General features: G+C 43.9%; 2 protein-coding genes across 4 annotated transcripts in view; one reads left to right on the top strand and one right to left on the bottom strand.

The window, feature by feature from the left end:
* The window catches only part of Slc16a14 (solute carrier family 16 member 14), a 27,124-nt gene extending 14,311 nt beyond the window's left edge, over nucleotides 1-12,813 (top strand). Inside the window, exons 5-7 of one of the 2 annotated variants that reach the window (XM_036172817.1) lie at nucleotides 6,230-7,207; nucleotides 12,314-12,378; nucleotides 12,729-12,813. In XM_036172817.1, the coding sequence (XP_036028710.1) occupies nucleotides 6,230-7,207; nucleotides 12,314-12,378; nucleotides 12,729-12,761 (1,076 nt within the window). In that variant the 3' untranslated portion in view covers nucleotides 12,762-12,813. Of the gene's footprint in view, nucleotides 1-6,229; nucleotides 7,208-12,313 lie in introns of both variants that reach the window. The other variant, XM_036172814.1, reaches the window with a different exon arrangement.
* Nucleotides 12,814-16,477: 3,664 nt separating this feature from the next.
* Fbxo36 (F-box protein 36) overlaps nucleotides 16,478-17,758 on the bottom strand; it is a 71,431-nt gene continuing 70,150 nt past the window's right edge. For both annotated transcript variants that reach the window (XM_036172818.1, XM_036172819.1), the window contains one exon: nucleotides 16,478-16,632. Coding sequence is in view for 1 of the 2 variants with exons in the window: in XM_036172819.1 (XP_036028712.1) it covers nucleotides 16,513-16,632 (120 nt within the window). In the remaining variant the exon portion in view is untranslated. The remainder of the gene's footprint in view (nucleotides 16,633-17,758) is intronic.

Below are 17,758 nucleotides of genomic sequence, written 5' to 3'. Positions count from 1 at the left end.
TTATCCATTGACCCAAGAAAAACTTTAATAGATGCTAAGTGTCCTTTATGTGTGGGTAACTTACTAGCAACTGTATTTGGCTTCCCAGATAGAACAAAATTCAAACTTTCATGCCAGCTCCTGAATGCTAAGGTAGACCTTTCTCCTTTGAAGAATGGGAAAGGAGGGATAATGACATAAATTTAAATGAGTAAACAAATTTCTAGGGAAATGAATGACATTCTCTCGTTAATAATTATAGAACTAAATGTGAATAATGGAATAGTCATTTATCTTTGAGCTCTTTTCAGATGGATGAATTAGCACAAACCACAGGCAGGTCGAGATTCTCAGAAGCCAATCTGGCACACAGGCAGGGGATGGATTAAAACTGAACACCATGCAGAGTGATTTGCATTCTACAAAATGTATTCCTAGCCATAATTTCCTTTACCCACAGGTTGTGGGGTTCACACAGTGAGTAGTTATTTCCTTGAACCCTGTGTTCTGGTGAAGCTGATCCTGCCTGACTCTGTGGAAACAGAACTCTGATCCTCCTCAAAAATGAATTGTTGAATCAGAATTGAAAGCAGTTTTGATTAAGAAAGCCAGATGTAGTGACACATGCATTCACAGCATTTGAGTCAGAGGCAGGGGCATTGCCAAAAGTTTGAAGTCAGTTTGGACTACATAGAGAATTTCAAGCCAGGCTATATAGTGAGACTCTTTCTCAGAAAAAAAGGAATGAAAGAAGGAAGGGAGGGAGGGAGAGAGGGAAGGAGGGAGGAAATCCCAGGAGACAGGCAGAAGGATCTCTATTAGTTCAAAGCCCTGGTACACAGAATGGTTCCAGGCCAGCCAGGGATACACAGTGAGACCCTTCTCAAAGATCGAAAACAAAAGAAAAAATCCAGATGTGGTGATACATAGCTATAATTCTAGCCCTAAGGAGGAGGAGACAGGAAGATCCAGAATGCAAGGCTCGATCTCAGCTACATACATAGTGTGTCCAAGACCAGCCTGGGTTACACAAAACCCTGTCTCAAAAAACAAAGCAAGGGAAAGTTATTTTGGTTGGGGTATGGTGATACATAGCATGTATGTAATCCTAACACTTGGGAGCTTCAGGCAAGATGACAGAAAGGTTAAAATTAGGACTATGTATGAAGACCTTATCTCAGAAAACAAACAATGTAAAAACAAAAGGTTTTGTCTATTTATTTATTCATTTCTGTTATGAGATGGGTCCTTATGTGTCCCTAGGCTGGCCTTGAATTTACTGTGTAGCCAAGAAGGACCTTGAACTTTTGATGCCTCTGTCTCCACATCCTGAGTATTGGGATTGCAGTAGTGTGCCACCAGGCCTAGTTTATTGAGGGCTTCATTCCTTCTGGGCAAGCACACTTACCACTGAGCTGCACCCGTCTGTGTTCACCTTCTGTAGCCACTTAGTATTCCTGTGACATTAGGCACATTAGACTGAAGCTCCTGACACCTCAGTGTCCTTATGTGCAAATCGAGAAGCAAGTAAGAGAGTACCAGAGTAGCATGTTGAAATGATGGGACTAATTTACATAAAATGTTTAGCATGATGGTACATACTAAAGTGCTTGGTAAATGTTAGCTGACACACAAACATGGTAGCATATGTGTAGCATAAATATGACATAAACTCAAGCATATCGCTTAAGACAAAAGGAATGGGACACTAAACCCTGGTGTCAATGTGCTGACAAGATGGCTCACAGGTAAGATACTTGCCAATGACAGGTACGAGCCTGGACAGCCTAAGTGGCTCTTGGATCCCCAGGTAAAGGAAAGAGTCACCTCCTAAAACACTAGTTCTCAGCCTTCCTAATGCTGAGACCGTTAATACAGTTCCTCATGTTACGGTGACCCACCAACCATAAAATTATTTTTGTTGCTACTTCATAACTGTAATTTTTCTATTATTATGAATTGAATGTAAATATCTTATATGCAGGCTATCGGATATTCGACCCCTATGTGAAAGGGTCGTTTGGACCCCAAGGGGTTTGTGGCCCACGTGTTGAGAACCATTGTCCTAAACGTTGTCTTTTGACCTCCACATGCATGTTATTGTATGTGTCTGTGTGCATGTGTGTGTGTCTGCAGTTACACACAAACATCATATAAATAATAATAATAATAATAATCTTTAAAGGAATTAGAAACTTGTTTTGTTTTGTTTGTTTTTGTTTTGAGACAGGTTTTCTCTGTGTAACATCCTTGGCTGCCCTGAAACTCACTCTATAGACCAGGCTGGCCTGGAACTCCTAGAGATCCGCTTGCCTCTGCCTCCCAAGTGCCAGGATTAAAAGCATGCACCACCACCTGGCTAGGATCAGAATTTCAAGGCCATCCTTAACCACAAATTCCACCTAGCCTGGGCTACAAGAGACCTTGTCTAAAATAAGTAAACTTACTATGTGTCATCATCAAAATCCAAAGTATGTCAGTGCCACAGAACAAATGACCTAGTGTCTTAAACAAATTCAACGAAATAAATTGCAAGAGGCATTTGGGTGGGCTTAGGAAAAGACTTAAAATAGGCAACAACAAACAGCAATGTGTAAAACCCTTTTTGGACTGCAGTTTAAACATGCAAGTTTGGGGGGCTGTTTGTTTTGTTTTTTTGCGGGGGGGGGGACATTTGCAAGTTTGAGCACCTTCTGAATATTTAGTAGTATCAAAGGATTTTTTTTCCAATGAGATGATATGAAAATTATGTCATTTAAATGATTCCTACATTTGGAGATTTATCCCAAAATATGCACACACAGGATAATATATTCTTGATTTGCTTAAAAATAATATGTGGTATTTACAAAACTGGCTGTGAGTTGAGAGTTGTTGAAGCTTAGTGATGGCGTGAAAAGTCTTTAAATCATTCTGTTTGTAAAAGCTTCCCTGGGTTTGATCCAAACTGTTCCATTAGAAGCTGGAAAGATGGCTCAGCAGGTCAGAGGGTTTGCTGCTCTTCCACAGACTGGAGTTCAGTTCCCACCACCCACACTGGGCAGCTTACAACCTATGGCACCTGCCACTGGTGAGGTGAGGACCCAGTGCCCTCTTCTGGACTCCAAGGGCACCTGCACACTTACACAGACACACACACACACATACAGAAATGCTCAAAAAAAAAGAATTTTAAGATTATATCCAATATTATTGATGCAGTCACCCTAGGTTTTGAGTTTTATTTTGTTTTTTTGAGACAGAATCTCATGTAGCCCAGGCTAGCTTCAAATTCTGTATCTAGGGCTGGAGAGATGGCTCAGATGTTAAGAGCACTGGTTGTTCTTCCAGAGGTACTGAGTTCAATTCCCAGCAACCACATGGTGGCTCACAACCATCTGTAATGAGATCTGGTGCCCTCTTCTGGCCTACAGGCATATATGCAGGCAGAACATTGTATACATAATACATTAAAGTAAAAAAAAAATTCTGTATCTAGATAAGGATGACCTTGATACTCCTGCCTTGCCTCTGAGCTCTGGGATTAGTGGTGTATGTGTCACAATACTTGGTTTATGTGGTGCTAGGATCAATCCCAAGGTCTTGTGCATGCTGGACAAGCACTTTTTGTATGATGTATGATATGCAGACAATAGAACATCCTCATGGTACATTTCTCAGGTGCGTCCCTGGTGGTTCATCCACTTAGGGCTTTTTTTTTAGAATAGCCATAGACACACTCATTGAGGAGGCTTTTTAAATATAAATATATATAACATATTAATAATTATATATATACACATATAAAATCAATCTCTTTTTGAAAAGATTTGTCTTGGGCAAGTGAGATGGATTAGCAGGCAGAGGTGCTTACCACCAAGCCTGACACCTGAGTTACATCCTGGGACCACATGATAGAAGGGAGAGAATTAACAACTACCACAGGACCAGAGAAGAGTGGAACCGGGTAAGGGAGGGGGTAATGGGGAGGAGAGAGGAGGGTTTCCTTTCACAGCAGTGTGGTCCAGGTGGCATTGTTGATGTCAGATGGGCTGGGAGCTGAGGGTATGACTGCAGAGTCTGTCTGACAGTGACATTTTGTAGCCAGCTTCTAAAGGGGCAAGGTCTCAAAAGTCCACACTAGCCACAGAAATCGATTTGAGTTTCTTATTTCTTGGAAGATCAAGCTAGGGTTTTAGATATACAGTCATCTAGATATTATATCATTTCTGTATTTTTACTTTGTTAATTTTCTCAAATAGCCAGTAGATGTTACAGATGGCCCAAACTCAATCAACCCATGAGGAGGATGTGGACCTGGTGATGGACCATGGATGATGTCTTTTTAATATTTTTAGAGGTTTTTTTTTCCGAGACAGGGTTTCTCTGTGTAGCTTTGCGCCTTTCCTGGAACTCACTTTGGAGACCAGGCTGGCCTTGAACTCACAAAGATCCGCCTGGCTCTGCCTCCCAAGTGCTGGGATTAAAGGCGTGCGCCACCACTGCCTGGCTAGAGTTTTTTTTAAGATTTATTTGTTTTTATTTTATGTTTATGGGAATTTTGCCAGCATGTATATGTGCCACATTTGTGCAGTGCTCTCAGAGGCCAGAAGAGGACATCAGACCCTCTGGAACAAGAATTATAGGTGGTTGTTAACTATCATGTGGATGCTGAGACCAAACCTGGGTCCTCTGCATGAGCAGCAAGTGCTCTTAACCACTGAGCTATCGCTCCAGCCCCTTTACGTGTGTGTGTGTGTGTGTGTGTGTGTGTGTGTGTGTGTGTGTGTACACCACAGTTCAACTGTGAAGAGGTCAGAGAACAACTTGCAGGATTCAGTTCTCTCTTTCTACCATTTGAACCTGGGGATCAAATTCAGGTTGTTAGGCTTGGCAGCAAGCCCCTCCATCCTGTAGCTGTCTGCTGGCCTCTGTGGGCTGTTTTTTCTTTGTCTATTTTACATTCTAAGAAATTCGAGAGTTCTGTCTTTGTGATCATAAGCCTTATAAAGATTGGTCCAGAGTTTGGCCCAATGCTGAGGACTGCGTCTTGCCCTCACCGACGCTGGCAGGAGGCTTAGGGACTGTTACTGCTCTTGCTGGAGGAGGAGACCAAAATGAGGCAGACTAAGTATGGTCTCCTGCAATGGCCATCTTTATTTAGGGTATCAGACAGTTTATATTCTGAGAGTAACCTGAGGCTTAGGTTAGTCATGTGAGCAACATTCACTAGCATTCAAGCTGTACACAGTCACAAGGGCAGCTTGGGAACATCACTCTGACTAATAATGGACAGGATGATGGTGGCTAAGGAAACACCTCCTAGTACCACACCTGGGAAGGTACGGAAGCTCCTTCCAGGGACAACCCATGTTACGGAAGGAACAGAGGTTACAACACTTGTCTTGTTACTGGGTTAATTCACAAGTTCTCAAAAATTCTCACACAGCTTCATTCATGAACAGTGCTCCAACCAGGGACTTGTCACTTTCTTTTCTGTTTGATTCTGCCTGAGACAGGGCCTCGCTCCGCAGGTGAGGCTGGCCAGGAACTGTGTTTTGAATCTAATGATCTTACGCTAGGGATCTGCTCTGATGTTATTGGTGGAAACTACTGCAAAGCTTGATGGGGAAAAGGGTGACTCCTCCTGGCTCCCCTCTCCTCAGAACTTCTTTACATGGTCATTATTATTCCTTCATTAGAATGAAAAGGTACAATGGTGTAAGGAGATGGAGGTGTTACAGTTTGGATCTTAAGTGTCCCTGAAGGCTGTGTAGTGAAGACAGGCCTTGAGAGGTAGTGGCATCTTTAGGGAGTGGGGCCTAGTGGAAGGAATAGGTAATCGGGAACATGCCCCCCCTTCCCCTTTAAACAGGGTTTTTTTTTGCATCCCATATTGGCCTCAAACAAATTGAAGTTCTGATCCTCCTATCTCCACTCCCTAAATGTTAGGACACGTGGTATGACTGGGACCACTTTCATGTGGTGCTGGGAATTCATGCATGCTGGGGAAAGCATTCTACCAACAGCTAGATCCCTAGTCTTCTCTTCCTCTTTTCCTTTACTTTTCTGCCCTGACTCCCTGCCATGACATGCCCCAAAGCATCATGAAGTAAGTTTTCTAAAATTGCTAACCATAAGAAGCCTTTCTTCTTTTTAAGTTGATTACCTCAGGTGGTTTTTGCTACAGTCTGGAAAGCCGCCTGACTCAGGTGATGTTTATGCACTACGGATTCTGACTGTGCCTGTGCTTTTTCCATCTCACCTGCAGGCCTCGGCAGCGGGATGGCCTACCTGCCTGCGGTGGTCATGGTGGGAAGGTACTTTCAGAAGAGACGAGCCCTGGCCCAGGGCCTTAGTACCACAGGGACAGGGTTTGGGACATTCCTGATGACCATTTTGCTGAAATACTTGTGCGCAGAGTATGGCTGGAGGAATGCCATGTTCATACAAGGTGCCGTATCCTTGAACCTGTGTGTTTGTGGGGCGCTCATGAGGCCCCTCTCTCCTGGGAAAGTAGAAAACTGCCCAAGACGGGAGGAGCCCCGTGCCCTCCCAGCTTACCCCACTGAATCTGTAAAATCAGGAGGACCTCTGGGCATGACTGAAGAACAAGACAGACAGCCTGAGAATGAGGAGATTGTCTGTGACCTTCAAGCACAGGAGTGTCAAGGTCAAGCCCATCCTAGGAAGAACGTGTGTGCTTTCCGGGTTCTGAAGACAGTGAGTCAGCTCACTGTCCGAGTCCAGAAGGGCTTCAGGGCCTGGTACTCGGGCTATTTCGGAACAGCCTCGCTCTTCACCAACCGCGTGTTTGTAGCCTTTATTTTCTGGGCTCTGTTTGCATACAGCAGCTTCGTCATCCCTTTTATCCACCTGCCGGAAATCGTCAGTTTGTATAACCTGTCAGAGCAAAACGACGTGTTCCCTCTGACCTCAATTATAGCAATCCTTCACATCTTCGGGAAGGTGATCCTTGGGGCGGTGGCTGACCTCCCCTGCATCAGCGTCTGGAACGTCTTCCTCATCGCTAACTTCACCCTGGTCTCCAGCATCTTCCTTCTGCCACTGATGCACACCTATGCGAGCCTGGCTGTCGTTTGCGCTCTGATTGGGTTTTCCAGCGGGTATTTCTCCCTCATGCCGGTGGTGACGGAGGACCTGGTTGGCACTGAGCACTTGGCCAATGCCTATGGCATCATCATTTGTGCCAATGGCATCTCAGCTTTATTGGGACCACCATTTGCAGGTGAGTACCCCCAAGGTACCCAGAGCTTATTAGAGTGCATGCTGGAGGGCAGGATGGGCCCCCACCCCTTACAAAGTCCAGTGTCAGAGCTGGGTGTGGTGGCACATGCTTGTGATCTCAGCACTTGGGAAATTTAGGTAGAAAGAGCACTGTTAGTTATAACAAAAAAACAAAATCAAAACAAAAAGGCCAGATGTGGGAGTACACACCTGTAACCCCAGCAGTAGAGGTATTGAGGCAGGAGGATCGTTACAAATTCCAGGTCAACTGTAGCTACATGATCAGAACCTGTCTCAAGACATCAAAACCTGTGACTCAGCAGGCACAGGCACTTGCCACCAAGCCTGATGAGCTGGGTCTAATGCCCAGACGTGTGGTGGAAGGAAAGAAGGAAATGTTGTAGATTGTCCTCTATCTCCATGTTGGTACTGTGGCATAGACCCATACACATACATGCATTAAATAAATGAAACTTTTAAAAGAGAAGAAACCAAGAACAGGACTGAGGATGTGTCTTGGTTGATAGAGTGCCTGCCTACCATGCAGGATAGGATGTCCTGAGTTCTACACCCAGTGTCATACCCTGGGTGTGGTGGTCCATGCCTATAGTCCCAACACTTGAGAGGCAGAGACAAAGATGGTCCAAGGTGTCCCTTGGCCACATGAGACTCTATCTCGAAAGACCACCAAAGGCACCCGTGACTTCTGTTGCCTGTTGCTGCTCGAATAAGCTGCCATAAACATTATCTTGCTGTTCTGGCAGTCAAAGGTCTAACCCAAAATACATGTGCCTCTGTGCATGGGGGTGCACACCTTTAACTCCAGCACTTGGGAGGCAGAGATAGGGGGATCTCTGAGTTCTAGGACAGCTAGGGCTGCATAGAGAAATGCTGTCTTTAAAAAACAAAACAAAACAAACAAACAAAAAAGCCAGGTGTTGGTGTCACACGCCTTTGATCCCAGCACTCAGGAGGCAGACGCAGGCAGATCTCTGGATCTGTGAGTTCCAGGACAGCCAGGGCTATGCAGAGAAACCCTGTCTTGAAACACCAAAAGGAAGGGGAAAAAGGAAGAAAGAAAAAAAGAAAGAAAGCAAACATGTGCCTCAAGTTCAGGGAGAAACCCTGCCTTGAAGAAACAGATGGAGAGAGGTAGAGGTGCACACTCAGATTGTCTTACAACCTCCAAGCACTACACACACACACACACACACACACACACACACACACACACACACACGCATGTGCTCACACAAAAACACTAAATATATTTTTGACATGTATTTATATTAGTATATAGTTATAAGGGAACTTGAAGGCCAGACATGTTTGTCCAATCCTGTAATCCCAGCACTTGGGAGGTGGAGGTAGGAATATCAGGAGTCTGAGGCTAGCCTGGGCTCCATATGACTCCATCTCAAAGCAAAACAAAACAAAACAATCAAAAATACTACCACAGTAGAAATAGCCAAAGAAAGAAGTTTCTGTGGGCGCCTCCCCTCATTGCTGTGGAGACTCCAGGCTAGTGTCTCCATCCGTCAGGTCTGAAGGGCCTTTTTCTCCTTGTGTCTGCTGCTTCCTCTGCTACCACTGATTCATACACTGAAGGACATTCATTGGCTGTCTGCAGAATGTTTAATTACTCTCCAGGCCAAGAAACTAAAGTCATAATGTGATGCGGGCCCAGCATTCATGCACTATGGGGTCAGGGTGCCTGGCAATAGGATCGACTAAATAACCACATTCAGTTCTTTCTAGACATCCCAAATGGGCTTAAATGCTACTTAGCGTGCAGCAGAGAAAATTACTTCTCCAATTACCTTTTTTTTTTTTTGGTAAGTGATTTCAGAAACAAACGTGTTTCCCGTTTTTCCAGGAGATTTCTAGTCCCATTTAAAAACCTGGTACAATGTAGTGCCACATTAGACATTCGAGTGTTTCCATTTAGGGAAAGCATGCAATTCAAGACATTACATGGCCATTTCAACCATGACAGTAGACAACACCAACTTCAATCTAGTTCATTTTATAACATGTTGTTGTTTGTTTTTTCTCTTTGGCGGGGGCTGCCACCTAGCTCCAAAATAAAAGGATTTATTTATTTATTATGTATACAGTGTTCTGTGTGCATGTATACCCACAGACCAGAGGAGGGCACCAGATCTCATTACAGATGGTTGTGAGCCACCATGTGGTTGCTGGGAGTTGAACTCAGGACCTCTGCAAGAACAAAGCAGTGCTCTTAACCTCTGAGTCATCTCTCCAGCCCCCAGCTTTTCTTAATTTTAAATTAACTTGTCTACCTTTTGCCTCTGGGCTTTTCTCATTCTCTTACTCTTACTCCATGGCTTGCTGTGTAGCTGGGTGGCTGGCCCCTGGAGTCCTCCTCCTTTTCTGGCTATTTCTCTTTCTTTCTTAGATTTCTCCTTCTATCTATTCTCTCTGCCTGCCAGCCCCACCTATCCTTTCTTCTGCCTTGCTATTGGCCGTTCAGCTCTTTATTAAACCATCAGTTGTTCTAGACAGGCACAGTCACACAGCTTCACAGAATTAGACAAAGGCAACATAAACAAAAGTAACGCACCTTAAAATCATATTCTACAGCAATAACATTACTTCTCCTTAAAAGATGTCAGAGTAGTAGATGGTTTTTTATTGGTGAAATTATTAAGGCCACTCCACGTAGTTAAAAGGGAGGTTTATTTTGTGGGGTAACTTATAAATGAAGGGGTAGGTTGCAGGGTCTGGCAAAGGTATAGGGTAGTCCGGCGGTGTTCCCTGGAGAACTCTCCTCGGTCTCCTCCTGTGTCCCGCATCCCGGAACCAAGAGAGCCACCACCTCCTCCTCCTCGGTCTTCCGCTCCCTCCTCTGCCCCGCCTTGTGGGCGTGATCATTACTGAAGCCTCAATGGAGGTTGGAGCTTCCAGGCCAATGCTGGGATGGCTATCCACTACAGTTTTTCTAGATGTTTTCAAAATACTTTCTAACAAAATCCAGCCAATCAGATTTGGCTAGCTGAGTATCTACATGGCTAACCCTTGTTTGAATAAAATCTAGCCCCCTAACAAGCATTTTCAATGTTGCCCAAGAGCTGGGAGCAATTTAGTTGATGAGAAAAAACACCTATCCTTCTCACTAGGCACACTCAAATGAAAAGGGAAGGCAACTGAATAGGGAACCAGGTTTCACTTTGAAGCTATTGCTTTGAGTTAATGGGTGAAAGGATTGCAAAGGTCCCACGTTTCAAATCAAAGAACAGAGATCACAACCAGGCTTAATGGTGCACGCCTGGTCAGGAAATCTCACCCATCCTCAGCTACATAGGGAGTTCACATGGCTGAAGATGTGGCACAGTGGTAGAGCACGTCTCTGGCAAACCCCCAGTTTGGGGGGAGGGAGCTGAAGAGATGAGTCAGTGATTAAGAGCACTTGCTGCTCTTCCAGAGGTTCAGTTCTCAGCTCCCACATCAGGTGACCCACAACCACTCCAGTTCCAGAGAACCCACATCTTCTTCTGGCGTCCCTGGGTATTGAATCCAAGGCCTCTTCATATACTAAGCAAGTAAGTGATCACCACTGGGCTACATACATCACCAGTAATTTTTTTATTTTTTCCTGTTGGGGACAGGGTCTCACTGTGTGGCTATAGCTTGCCAAGAATGCACTATGCAGACCAGCCTGGCCTCAAACCCACAGAGGTCTGCCTTGCTTCTGCCTTCCAAGTACTGGGATTAGAGGTGTGAGGCAAGTTTGGCTAATTTTCACTCTGTAGCCAGGCAGACCTTGAATTTACGTTCTTCCAGGAGCTGGGATGGCAGACCTGTTGTGCCCCCAGATCCTGTTCTGATCTTCTAACTTTCAGATTACAGCCAGTCCCTTCACCTGCCCTGTTTTTAGGTAGATACAGACTACTCTCCAGCTACAACATCTTCACTTATACACGTCATCATCACTCACAGGAGTCCCATTGGAGGCAGCTGATGTCACTGAGCAGAAGTTGGTGGGGGTTTGTTAAAATGTCAATGTCAGCCAGGCGGTGGAGGCGCATGCCTTTAATCCCAGCACTTGGGAGGCAGAGCCAGGCGGATCTTTGTGAGTGAGGCCAGCCTGACTACCAAGTGAGTTTCAGGAAAAGGCTAGCAAAGCTACACAGAGAAACCCTGTCTCGAAAAACAAAAAAACAAACAACAACAACAAAAAAAGATGTCAATGTCAGTGTGGCTTTCAGATTCTGAAGCTGAATCATTTCATTTTTGGATTATGTACTTAATCTTGTTTTAGATTGCAGATGGAGAAAGGACAAGAGCATTTTACTAAGCCACATCTAAAGAATATGACCTTTATTAAGTCAAATAATACATTTAATAGGGATGATGAGCTGGCTTAGTGGGTAAAGAGCTTGCCACGTAAGTTCTACATGCTGGATGAACTGAGTTAGCTCCCTGGAGCCCACATAAAGGTAGAAGGAGAGAACTCACTCTACAAAGTGTTCTGTGACCTTCACATAGCACATTATTACCGTACATAAAGTTCACACACTTACACAATAAACTAAAAACAAATAACAACAGCCAGGCCTGGTGGCGCACTCCTTTAATTCCAGCACTTGAGAGACAGAGGTAGGTGGATTTCTGTGAGTTCTAGGCCAGCTTGGTTTGTGTAGTGAGTTCCAGGGCTACAGAGAAACTCTGTCTCAAAAAACCAAAAAAAAAAAAAAAAGAAAAAATTCTGAATGAGGCTCGGCCCTGCAGCCCAGGGCAGCCACATGTGCAGTGCTCTGTGTTACAATTCCAACATTACAAAGAAAAGTTAATAAATTGGAGGGGCAGTGTTGGGGACTGAGCCTTGGCTTTAATGTGTGCTAGGCAAGTGATCACCACTGAGCTACATCCCCAGTCCCCAGCCCAAACGCAAAAAAAAAAAAAAAAGAAAAGAAAAGAAAAGAAAAAAATTGAGTCAGCCTGATCTACAGATCAAGTTCCAGGATAGCCAGGGCTACACAGAGAAACCCTGTCTCAAAAAACAAAAAAAAATTTGAAGTAGCAATTTGAATTTTGCCTTAAATTGTGTCATACTGAATATATCTGTATTGTTTTGTTTTTGTAGGGTGGATCTTCGACATCACACAAAAATACGACTTCTCCTTTTATATCTGTGGTTTGCTTTACACGGTAGGAATACTCTTTTTGCTCATCCAACCCTGTATTCAGATGGTAGAACAATCCAGAAGAAAGTACACAGATGGTGCACATGTTTAGTTTGTGTCGTGAAACACTTCATGTGAGTCCTCTCTTCAGCCTACCTCACCTGGTCGCTAGAGGGCGCTCTGTGGTCACTGGCGGTAAATGCCACTGTCATTTTCTCATCTGGAGCAGCATGGCCTCCGGAGGGGGCAGAAGTGATTAGAATGGCGTATGTCTTAGAGATGATGGTGTTTAGAGCTTATTAAGTAGTTGATGCAGGTGCCCTGATGAAAACTTAAACCAGGCATGGTGGCAAATGCCTGTTATCTCACCTCTAGGTGGAGGCAAGAAAATTGGAGAGTCAAGGTTAGCCTCTGCTACTTAGTGAGTTCCAGGCCAGCCTGGGCTACATGAGAACCTGTCTCAAAAGGAAAAGAAGAAAAGAAAGAAGTCTTCACCTTCCTTCTCTCTCTCTCTCTCTCTCTCTCTCCCTCTCTCTCTCTCTCCCTCCCTCTCTTCCTCTTCTCCCCCTCCTCCTGTCATCCACTGGGACTAAGGTTTTACATACAAAGACTGGAAATAAAAGCTTTGCAATGGCCAGCCAGTGGTGGCACACACCTTTAATCCCAGCACTTGGAAAGCAGAGCCAGGCAGGTCTCTGTGCATTTGAGGCCAGCCTGGTCTACAGAGTGAGATCTAGGACAGGCTCCAAAAGCTATACAGAGAAACCCTGTCTCGAAAATCCAAAATTTATGGGTTGGGGATTTAGCACAGTGGTAGAGCGCTTGCACAAGGCCCTGGGTTTGGTCCTCAGCTCTGGAAAAAAACAAAAACAAAGAAAGAAACAAGAAGGCACGTGCCACCATGTCTACTCAATCATCTTTTGCCTGGTCTACAGAGCGAGATCCAGGACAGGCACCAAAACTACACAGAGAAACCCTGTCTCGAAAAAACAACAACAAACAAACAAACAAAGCTTTGCAACTCAACCACTTCTTTGCAAGGTAAAACCCAAGAGTCTATATTTCCACAAAGGATCCAGATAAATGGGCTTTGAGCATTAGAATATGACTGAGTACCATAAATTACTCTTACAAGGAGTTATTGGTCTCTAATATCATACAAAGGCAGGCTATCATTTCAAAAGTTCTGTAACTTTGTGGGCTGGGAGGATGGCTAAGAGGTTAAGAGCACTTTCTGCTCTTGCAGAGGACCAGAGTTCAGCCTCCAGCACCCACACGTTGGCTCACAACCTGCTGTAAGTCCAGGTCCAGAGGCTCAGATGCCATCTTCTTGTCTCTGTGGCTACTGCACACATGTTGCACACATACATACACTCAGACAAAACACCCATACACATAAAATACAAAAACAAATCTTTTTTTAATAAGTAATACATTTTAGTACAATTTTTAAAAACACAGTTTATATTTGTATGAAAGAATTCTGTAGCTAAGAAGTACAGTTTCTAACTCTTCCTTAGAAATGAAATTGGCCTTCCTTCTAACCTGGTTTATTGTGTCATAGAAGATGAGTTCAGCAATAAGCTGAATTCAACACAAATCCTTCCCAAGTGGTCTGTGAATGATGCCTTGGCGGTATGTGCTTCTTAGTGCACATGACTGTGGCATCAAAGGCTACGATTCAGACACTTTGATTCATGCTATCATCTTAGAGTAAACCATCATTTTTTTTAAATTTATTTTTTTTGTTTTTGGTTTTTTTTTTTTTGTTGTTGTTGTTGTTGTTGTTGTTTTTGTTTTTTGTGGAGCTGAGGATCGAACCCAGGGCCTTGCGTTTGCTAGACAAGCGCTCTACCACTGAGCTAAATCCCCAACCCCTCATTTTTTTTTTTTTTAAGAGTTCAGCAGTGGTGGCACACTCTTTTAATCTCAGCACCCAGGAGGCAGAGTCAGTCAGATCTCTGTGAGTTCAAGACCAGCCGAGAAACCCTGTCTCAAAAACAAAACAAAACAAAAAAAGAATCAAGCTGTGAGGATTATAGATGGATTGCCTTGTACCTGTCCATGTACCTGACACTGGGGTGTGGTGCGAAACAGCCCACCTCTGGTGCCTCTTGCCATATAGGTTATTCACTTGTCTGGACCTGGCACAATTTTCAAAATATTTCTCTTTGTTGGTTTCATACATGAAGATGTCTGATCTGGGACATCACAAAATCAAATACTCTTCCTAAGCTGAGATCTCTATTTTTCTAAAGCTAAAGCATTTTCAGACTACAGAATATTCTTCTCAGGATCATTTTGAAATTTCTGACTGCCTTACTTATTTATACATACCTTTAAATGACTTAAATGTGTATTTGCTGGTTTGGGGGTATAGCTCAGTGATAAGAGCACTTGCCTAACATGTTTAAGACCCAAAGATTCATCTCCACACCATAAAGCTAGAAACTGACTCACAATTTGCTCATCAAACAGAGCTGCCATTGTCTTGGGTCTCAATTATCTTTGATAATTAAAGGAGGGAATGCTAGGAACTGGAATTGCAGAATGCTCCCAAGGTCTAACTTCCAGCCAGAATGCAAGGGGAGCTTCCCGGACGTTAACAGGTAATTAAATGAACAGTTTCTTCTGCCTCATCTCCACTGTCTCCTGCCCTAAGGACTAGGAAAAAGGGTTGTACCTTGAAACTACCCAGATAACATCAGTAGTGAGCAGGCTGGCTAATAGACATGAGCCCCAAAGGCCCTGCTGATGCACACACGTGATATTACTTCCAATGATTTGAGCATGGCCTGGATGTTAGATAAATGATCATTTAGATGCCAAGCTCCATTAGACTTAACACAAAGGCATGCTTGGTTTTTGTTTTGTTTGAGACAGGGTCTCACTATGTAGATCAGGCTGGCCTTGAAATCACAGAGACTTGTCTTTCTCTTCCCCTCTGTCTCTGCCTCCACCCCTGGCCAAAGAACTGGTTTTTATCATCATACCTGTAGCACAACTTGATGTTTTAATAAAGGTAAAATTAGCCAGACATGGTGGTGCATACTTTAATCCCAGCACTTAGGAGGCAGAGGCAGGCCAGTCTGGTCTACAGAGTGAATTCCAGGACAGCCTGAGGTACATAATGAAACTCTGTCTTAAAAATAATAAATAATAATCGCTGGGTAGTGGTGGCACACGCCTTTAATCCCAGCATTCAGGAGTCTGAGACAGGCGAATCTCTGTGAGTTCAAAGCCAGTCTGGTCTACAAAGCGAGTTCCAGGAAAGGCGCAAGGCTATACAGAGAAACCCTGTCTCGAAAAACAAAAACAAAACAAACATAATAATAATAATAATCTTTAAAGCTGAAGCAATGATATTTATTTTCTTGTTAAATACATACAAACACACACATACATGTACATGTGTATACGTGTTTACCACACAATTAGGAACCGTTAAACATGTTATGTATTTTTAAAACTACATTACTTTGCTGGGCGGTGGTGGCGCACGCCTGTAATCCCAGCATTTGGGAGGCAGAGGCAGGTGGATCTCTGTGAGTTCGAGACCAGCCTGGTCTACAAAGCGAGTTCCAGGACAGCCTCCAAAGCTACAGAGAAACCCTGTCTTGAAAACCAAACCAAAACAAACAAACAAACTACATTACTTTGCTATTTTCATTGTCTGCAACATCAGTTAACAGGAGACAGTGTTAAGTGTGCGGCATGGTGCTATGGCCCATGATAGGGGATGCTTGCTTTGCTTACTGTGCGTTGAGATGCAAACTTTCTGCCCATTGACCCAGCTGGAGTTGCATCCATGTTAGATTGCTCATGTTTCTATTTGTGCGTTTACTGTACTTGAGGGTGCAGTGGCTTCTACTGAATCAGAGGTCCCTGAAAGACTGAAGCAAGACCTGCTTGCAAAAACAAACAAACAGAAAACCAAATGGCTCTCTGGTCATACCCGCAGTGTTCTGAAGATATTCTCACTGGTTAATTGCGTGGTCATATCATATGCTTTCTTGTTTACCCTTCGCATACCCAAGTTGTTTATTTACCTGTAACTAAATAAATGCTGTCCTCCTTAAAGGTGGCCAGTGAGTTCTTATATAAACCAAGCTCGCTCACTCTCCTTTTTTTTTTTTTTTAACTTCTAAGAGTGCTGGGATTACAGGCAGGCATCAATTGTTTTGTACAGAACTACTGAAGAACTACTCTTCCTGTATTTAAGAATGAAACATTTTGTCGGGCAATGGTCCAGGACAGCTAGGGCTGTTACAGAGAATCCCTGTCATGGGAAGAAAAAAACGAGAAACATTTCAATCAGTTTTAAATATTTGTCCTCATTCAGTCATGTTCCTTCCATTTATTTCTTTGATTGATTGATTGTCTGAGACAGTCTCATTGTGTAACCTCAGGCTGGCCTTGAACTCAAAGTCCCCCTGCCTCTGCCTCCCAAATTCTGGGATCATGAGTATGTGCCACCATGTCCGGCCTTCTATATTAACCTTTATACTGCATCTTGGTCAGTTGCTATCTACAGAGCACTTGGAGATGCTATTCTTACATTCTTCTTTTCCAATAAACAAGTGAGATCTGGGCTTTTGTGGGCACGGGTAGACGTATGCAAAAATCCCTTGCAAACTGAGGTAAATTCCTATAGCAGCCACCAAGACTGACAGGGACACAAAACTGAGGGCAGTGTCCTGTAACCTGTTCCCACAGAAGTTATAATCAGTAATATACAACATGGGAAGAACTTTAGAATGGTATTAAGGGCTCTGGCCGATGGTTCAGCAGTTAAGAGCACTGGCTGCTCTTCCAGAGGACGGGATGCAGTTTCCAGCACCCAGATGGTGGCTCACAGCAGTCTGTTACTCCAGTTCTAGGAAATGGGACAGCCTCTTCTGGCCTCTGCAGGCACTAGGCATTTGAGTGATACACAGACATAGACACAGGCAAAATAGCCATACATATATAATATAAAAATAAGTCTCTATGAAAACAAAAATTCTGAACTACCAGTAGGGATAACTGCTTGTCAAAGAAAGGCATGGACGAGAAGTACTGGATTTCCATTCTCTCTTGGCTCTCAGGGTGCTGAGTGATGATAATACCACTGAGTCATCTCTCCAATCTTACCCTGCCTCTTTTTAAAGATAAGGTCCCTTGTAGCTCTGACTGGGCTCCAACTTGCTATGTGTATCTCTGGACTATGCTAACTAAGTGCATGTTCACACTGGTTACCCACAGCCTCTGCTCTTAAAATCCCTGCTATAGCCGGGTGGTGGTAGCACACACCTTTAATCCCAGCACTTGGGGGAGACAGGGGCAGATGGATCTCTGTGAGTTCAAGGCCAGCCTGGTCTATAGCATGAGTTCCAGGACAGCCAGAGCTGTTACACAGAGTAATC

Source organism: Onychomys torridus, chromosome 23, assembly GCF_903995425.1.
Source record: "Onychomys torridus chromosome 23, mOncTor1.1, whole genome shotgun sequence".
NCBI classification, from domain to species: domain Eukaryota; kingdom Metazoa; phylum Chordata; class Mammalia; order Rodentia; family Cricetidae; genus Onychomys; species Onychomys torridus.
This window is presented reverse-complemented; position numbering and strand designations above follow the sequence as displayed.